We start from the raw sequence: 6,698 nt of genomic DNA, 5'->3' as shown, positions 1-6,698 counted from the left end.
TTTAAATTGTTATACCTACATAATAATTTTATTTTAATGGTCCAAACCTTTTCCAGCTTCGCATTTCATCATCCTGTTTAACAGTAAAGTTTTATTCTCAAGCAAGCTTTATATTCACATTGAAGTTTTTATTAGTTCGGATTCAACAAAGTCAGCTGCAAAATCAAAAGGTCGTCGTTTCTTACCATATCTAAAAAATCTTCTAATTGCCTCTTAACTATAAATGCTACATATAAATTCAACTTTGGCGAACTTTATCGAAAATATCCCACAAATTTTGAATTGATTAGCGTAACAACGGTCCTCGGTAAAATCTCGATTGAATCCAAGGCCGAGTTAAACTGTATCAACAAACTCCAAGATGGTGGACGTGGAAGTTGACGTGGTTGACAATTTTCTGCACTACGGTCTCCTGTTAGGAGCCGTTTTTCAACTTATTGCAATATTTGCTATCGTCATATTACCTCCCAAGGACGATGAAAAGGTGAGGATTCATGCAAAAAATCACGAGAAACCGTGATGATAACAGGTGACAAAGGGAAAAGGTTACCCCTGTCACCTACGATGAAGCACAGTCGCTCGAGAGCTATTCAGCTCTGGGACTATTCGCCCCAAAGACGAGTATCGAGAGCTATTCAGCTCTCAGTCTGGGACTATTCGCCCCATAGACGAGTGTACAGAAGCGAGAAATACCCCAAGTCAGGAAACAAGAATGGCTATAAAAACCGCGCCATGTAACATTCCGTGTCCGATTTCACTGTGAAAATTAGCAAGTTCATCTATCATGCAACCGTCGATCGTTCCCTATCATTCTAAAAGTTCATACCTGATACTTTATCTGATTCAAAAACACTCGTTTCGTGTGACTTTCGGCCGAATTCGACGGACACCTCGCCAAAACCTGGGGTGAGCAACATTCCGGTCACCTCTTGGGTACCTCCACTTTACTGACGTTGGCGCCGCCTACCCATGAGGGGTGACTGGAATGTTGCTCACGCTTATGTTTTGGCCAGGTGTCTCTCGAACTCGGCCGAAAATCACAGGAAATGAGCATTGTGTAAGCAGATGAAGTATCAAGTATGAATTTTCGCGTGATTTTCGGCCCAGTTCAGAAGACACGTCGCCAAAACATAAGGCATGAACAACCTTCCAGTCACCCCTCATTGGTACGCGGCGCTAACGTCACGGGAGGTGCCCAACGTCCACTGTGAGGTGACCGGAATGTTGCTCACGCTTATGTTTTAGCAACGTGTCCGTCGAATTCGGCCGAAAATCACACGAAACGAGCGTTTGTGAAGCAAATCAAGTACCAGATATGAATTTGAGAATGATAGGGAACGGTCGACGGTTACATGATAGATGAACTTGCTACTTTTCACGGTAAAATCGAACGTCGAAGATGACATGGTGGCACAATCCCCATACGAAATAGCCATTTCATTTCCTGACTTGGGGTATTTCTCGCTTCTGTACACTCGTCTATGGGGCGAATAGTCCAGAGCTGAATAGCTCTCAAGCGACTGTGGATGAAGTTTGAAATTGATACATAGACAGCAGAGGCCAAGGGGCAGAGACTGTCTATGGCTAATCACAGTCACTCGTGAGCTCTTTAGCTCTGGCACTATTCTCCCCATAAACGAGTGTACATAAGCGAGAAAAATCCTACAATAGTGACCATTCTTATCCAGTTTTGACCATAATATTTAGTGGTCAATGGACCCCACATCAACAGTGGTAAAGTAGATTTTTGTTTGTCTGTACCTGTTGAATGGGAAATTCAACATCATTGGTCACACCCATAATAGAACATGGGGCCCAATCTCCATCATGAAAACAATGGAGTTTCCTCAGTGAGCAGTCCTGTCCCTTATTGAAATGTGTGGTCATGTTAAGGTGATGTTGATTTGTAAAATCGTTTGAATTTGGCACAATTTTCACACTTCTTGAGTCATCTCTAGAATTGAAGCAAAGAATATTTGTTGGTTCCAGACTACAGACCTCTTGGGTTGCTTATCCTTTGTTGTTTAAGTTTTTGACTGTGAGCAAATAACATGCAACCTTTCACACACGCACTTTGCATTAGATCTTGAGCTAACTGCCTAATACATGTACATAGTAAAGCAACAGAATATTCTTTCGACTGACAATAACATATTCTATCGTATTTCATGATTTGGTCATAATCTACCAATTATGCTTATTGATTTGTCAGTAAATCATAGTCCTTTGTACCATAGAAGTGAAATAGAAACTATTTTACCCATCCATACCCACTGTACTTGGTATCATTGATTTGTGTAGACCGGTTTACAGGGAATTTGAGTGTACACATTAAACATGACAGAGCAGCACAGTTCCAATTTGTATTCACTGTAGAATTTAAAGCCAGTTTTCTTATTAATTTGACCAAGAGGTTTGCAATAATAACTATTGCTAGTTTTATGTGTCCATATTGAAGTTGCTCCAAAAATTTACTATGTTGCCAAATACCTGCAGTGCTTTTTGCAGCTGTACAGTGGCACATAGCACACATAGTGCTTTGTCTTTACTAAAAATTTGGCTAAACAGTTCACCCCAAATTTCTAGATAAATGTCATCACAACGTCTAGAAATTTACAATTTCAGCAGTGGTACGGTTTGATTAAATATGTGTGATGACATTGATGATGGCATCATCTCTGCAGGTCTCATGAGCTCATACCAGCAAATTACAACCACCATGTGCTAAAAAGGAGTAAAAAGGCTCACAGACTCTCTTTATTAGCATACAACATAGCCAAAAAATCTCAGAACTAATTGAACATCTGATCATCTACCTGAAGTTAATTATTCAAATACTGATACAAACTCAAAATGAAAATTTTCCAATCATGAAGTTGGCATTGTATTAGAAATTGCCCTGTTACAAAATGAAACATAAGTTTCAGATGTAAGGAATGTACATCTATACGCTACCTGAATTGCATACACTGCAGTTAACTGTAAACATTCTTCCTTGATTACTGTTTATCCCATTATCCATGTAAGTGTATTTATATCATAACCGTATTTCTTAATTTAAACATTTTGCATGGTGTTCTTTAAGAAAGCTTGATCACACAATGTTGTAATCATCAGTAATTCACATTTGTCCCTTTTAGATTGAAGTAGAGGCTACCAGCAAATCTCCAGAAACCAAACGCCCTGAAGGATCAAGTCCAAGCAAAAAGTCCAAGAAAGAGTCAAAGAAAAGGAGATGAGAATAGTTCAGGGGTAAGTTTTCACTGACCAGTGCCCTGGTCTCATTTTAGACAACAGAGATGACCAGGTGTGAGGTCAAAGGTTACAGAGTTTTGTTGCTACTTGACCCCACTTTCACTAATGTTCAGCATCTGGGAAGCTGTTATCCAGTTGGTTGGCTGAATCTTACTGTTATAATGGAATAATACAAATAGACTCCCTAAGTTGCCGTGAATAGTGACAACCAACCAATCAGATATAACCTTTCAAGCACGCTGCACATTAGCAGCCCTACTTTGTTAACTGGGCTATTACAAATGCTGGAATTAGCAATTCCCTCCAAACTTTTGGCTTCACCGGCTTTTGAAACTTGTCTAAATTCAAACTTAAAGAGTCATGAACCGGTTACATTTATATGTCTTGGCCTTTGCCTAGTCAAATACAATTGACTTTGCCATGTATCTGCGATCTCTCAGCAAACAAAAATGTGTGGAACCTTTGGGTCATTAGCATAATTTATGAGGATTGCTTGTATCAAATTTTGTGTCCATTGGCGATACCCAACAGTGATGCAAAATGTCATTGACACAGGCTATTGCATACTAGTATTCATGAAAGTTTCATGGAACCCTTGCACTTCTGCTAGATGAACCTGAATACTGTAAATGCTGCATGGGTGTCCTTGAAAGTGAGATTGATAGTACCGTACTCGTCCGAGTATAAGCCCCCGGTTCGGCAACACTAAACAGCGGTAAAACTAGGGGAGGGGCTTATACTCGAGCAACCCCATGTTATCTGGCATGGACGCTTAATTTATGCTAATTTTATGCACGATTTTTTTCAACACCACTCGATCTTTCTATCGCTTTCAAAATCGACTTACACATCCAAAGAAATTGATTGTACAATCTCTGAATACAGAAGTGACATTTTGGTGAAATTTCAGCGTCGAAAAAAACCCCAAACTTGAAACAAAGACGTCATGTATGCTGCTGATCAACAGTAGTACTAGTAATGTGAACAGGCATGCATTGCCCACATCGAAAGGCAACTCAATATTCCAATAACAAACTGTCTACATCTTGTGAAAACAACAACATAGCAGTGAAAATTGTAATAGTCACCAGGAAAAGTCTTCACAAATGAAAGGATAATTGCTTCAAACAAAAGAAACTGCATGTTTCAAGCTTGAAAACATCGTGGCCGTGAATGAAAATAAACAATGGCGGACGTGAGTGAGACTATTCTATTTAGGCGACGGGGGTGAGTAGGGTCAAAGAATCAAGATAGTACTTGGAAAACGTGTCATTTTCCTTACGATATTGTCAAGGGAACTCCAGTTTCCCATTGTTTTAACATCTTTTAATAGTTTCTTTATTATCTAAAATTAATTTTACCACGTTAAATGACCAAATATACTCTCCTAACCTTTCTGTATTTGAGTTACACTAGGGTAGGGGCTTATACACGGATGTAATGCATTTTCTAAAATCCTCTAAAATCAGTAGGGGGGCTTATACACGAGCAGGGGCTTATACTCGGACGAGTACGATTGATAGTATCACACTTAGTGAGTGACAGATGGGAGCAGCCAACTCTGCGGGCCGTTTACCTTTTCAAAATGAACGGACTTACATGTATGAAGTTTGATCATCTTCAAATAGGCCATCACAAGTAAGATTTTGTGGTGGTCCAAAGTGAACCACCAATTTTCAGAATGATTTAAAACAAAAAACTGGTGGACTTTTGGACACTGAGAACCACCGTTAGTTTATGATCATGATCATGATTGGAATCCCATGCAAATCATCGTCATCACAGCGTCATTATCTCATCATTATCATCACCAAAATGTGGTGATACTGAGATAACCCAATCGTACTACGTGCAATTGACTCATGCATTTACTGTGAAAGATTGAATTCAGCCTGTTGAATTGGAAGAATAACTGTCAATCATTAATGACCATATCTTTTTAGGATTTTTCGCACTGTTATTCATTGATACTTGTATTTCCCTCTTGCAGACAGATCGGTCTTAGCCTGACATTGTTGATATGCTAGCTCCAAGCAATAAAGTTCCAACTATGCACCAAACAGAAGACACAAGTGCCTCCTAAATTTAAATAGCAAGAGATGTGACTTTGTCCTAATAGACTCACCATGGATCTCCCTGACTGCTTCTTTATGCCTCATGCAGCTTATTTCATATGAAACTGTATAGCATCCTTGAGTGCATTTAAATATGTCTTATATTTATAGCGTTTGTCACATGATATCTGGATCAGCTTTAGCTCAGATGTATGTAGAGAATATTTTTCTATTATAAAGGGAACTGTAGTTATCTTCAATGTGGAATTGATAATTAGATTTTGTATGGTGCCGCAATGATTTATATTTAAGTATCATAAATTATGTAACTTTTTCTGAAATCATATTTGCACATTTGACAAAAAAGTTAGTTTTTTCAGAAATGGTACATTTCGGAAATCAAAAATAAAGTTGAATAAGGTTTGTAGAAAGAGTTATTTTTGTTGAGAAGACATTTCTGTTGTTTGCACACTTGTGCTGGAGTATATGGGAGTGTGGATGAATTATTTATCGCAATTTCATTTCATTTGTGTTTGCTAATTAAGGACTTTAACATACTGAAATTATCAGTATGGTAAAAGCATTCTCGCACTCAATGGATCAACAAAATCATAAAATGAAAACATGACGTGTGTATTATTACAGATCCTGGAGTGTGTATGATACCCTGTAGTATCGCCTGTTCTCCGTTTGCCCGATTGAGGGCGCTCTGACCACAGTGCCGCAACCCACCAGTTGAGAAACTGCTGTCCTTTACCTAGTTGTCATGATCAAGGTGTGTGGAGGGACTGTGCTCTGAAATGTCCAGTTTTGTCTTTCTCACATATCATTTAATGAGACCATGAATGATGTAGATTGCAGTAAATCAATCAATCTCTATTATCCCAATTTTGCAATCAGCATTGCAGCAGTGACAAACATACATCAATTAACGTTGAACTGTACAGGTATTTTTGCCTTACCACACTTCGTTGAACTGTACAGGTATTTTTGCCCTACCACACTTCTTAAGTGTGTTGTTGCACAATAAACATTATTATTACAATAATGAAAATTTAAAATACATGTATTGACATTGCGTAATACCATACAGATGTTTTCCTCTTCCTGCCATGAATACATATTTGTTCAGAGACAAAGTAAAGGAAGGGAAAATTTGTCCATTTGGGAGCAACACAAATAATATTGCAAGGCAGTTTTATCAACAAACACAAACCATAAAAAAACTTACCTGGCAACTTCATAAGTCACAGTGTACATGTAGTTGACTTTACTGTAGCGAATATTGTGTAACTGAATGGTTTATTGACCACAGATGTGATGTATAAATTGTACAGTGAGTCAGCGACCACCTTGCATCTCGATAAACCTTGTTTATACGTCTAGTTT

The 6,698-nt window shown here is 38.5% G+C and overlaps 1 protein-coding gene across 1 annotated transcript; it reads left to right on the top strand.

Moving 5' to 3' along the window:
* Window positions 1-330: 330 nt before the first annotated feature.
* LOC139134692 (protein MANBAL-like) lies at window positions 331-5,733 on the top strand. The gene is made up of 3 exons (XM_070701659.1): window positions 331-484; window positions 3,141-3,252; window positions 5,246-5,733. Exons 1-2 carry the CDS (start codon window positions 362-364, stop codon window positions 3,237-3,239), a joined length of 222 nt encoding a protein of 73 aa, XP_070557760.1. The 5' UTR covers window positions 331-361; the 3' UTR covers window positions 3,240-3,252; window positions 5,246-5,733.
* Window positions 5,734-6,698: the final 965 nt, after the last annotated feature.

This window comes from Ptychodera flava, chromosome 6 (assembly GCF_041260155.1).
Source record: "Ptychodera flava strain L36383 chromosome 6, AS_Pfla_20210202, whole genome shotgun sequence".
NCBI lineage: Eukaryota > Metazoa > Hemichordata > Enteropneusta > Ptychoderidae > Ptychodera > Ptychodera flava.
The sequence above is the reverse complement of the archived record's forward strand: the minus strand, read 5'-3'. Positions and strand labels throughout refer to the sequence as shown.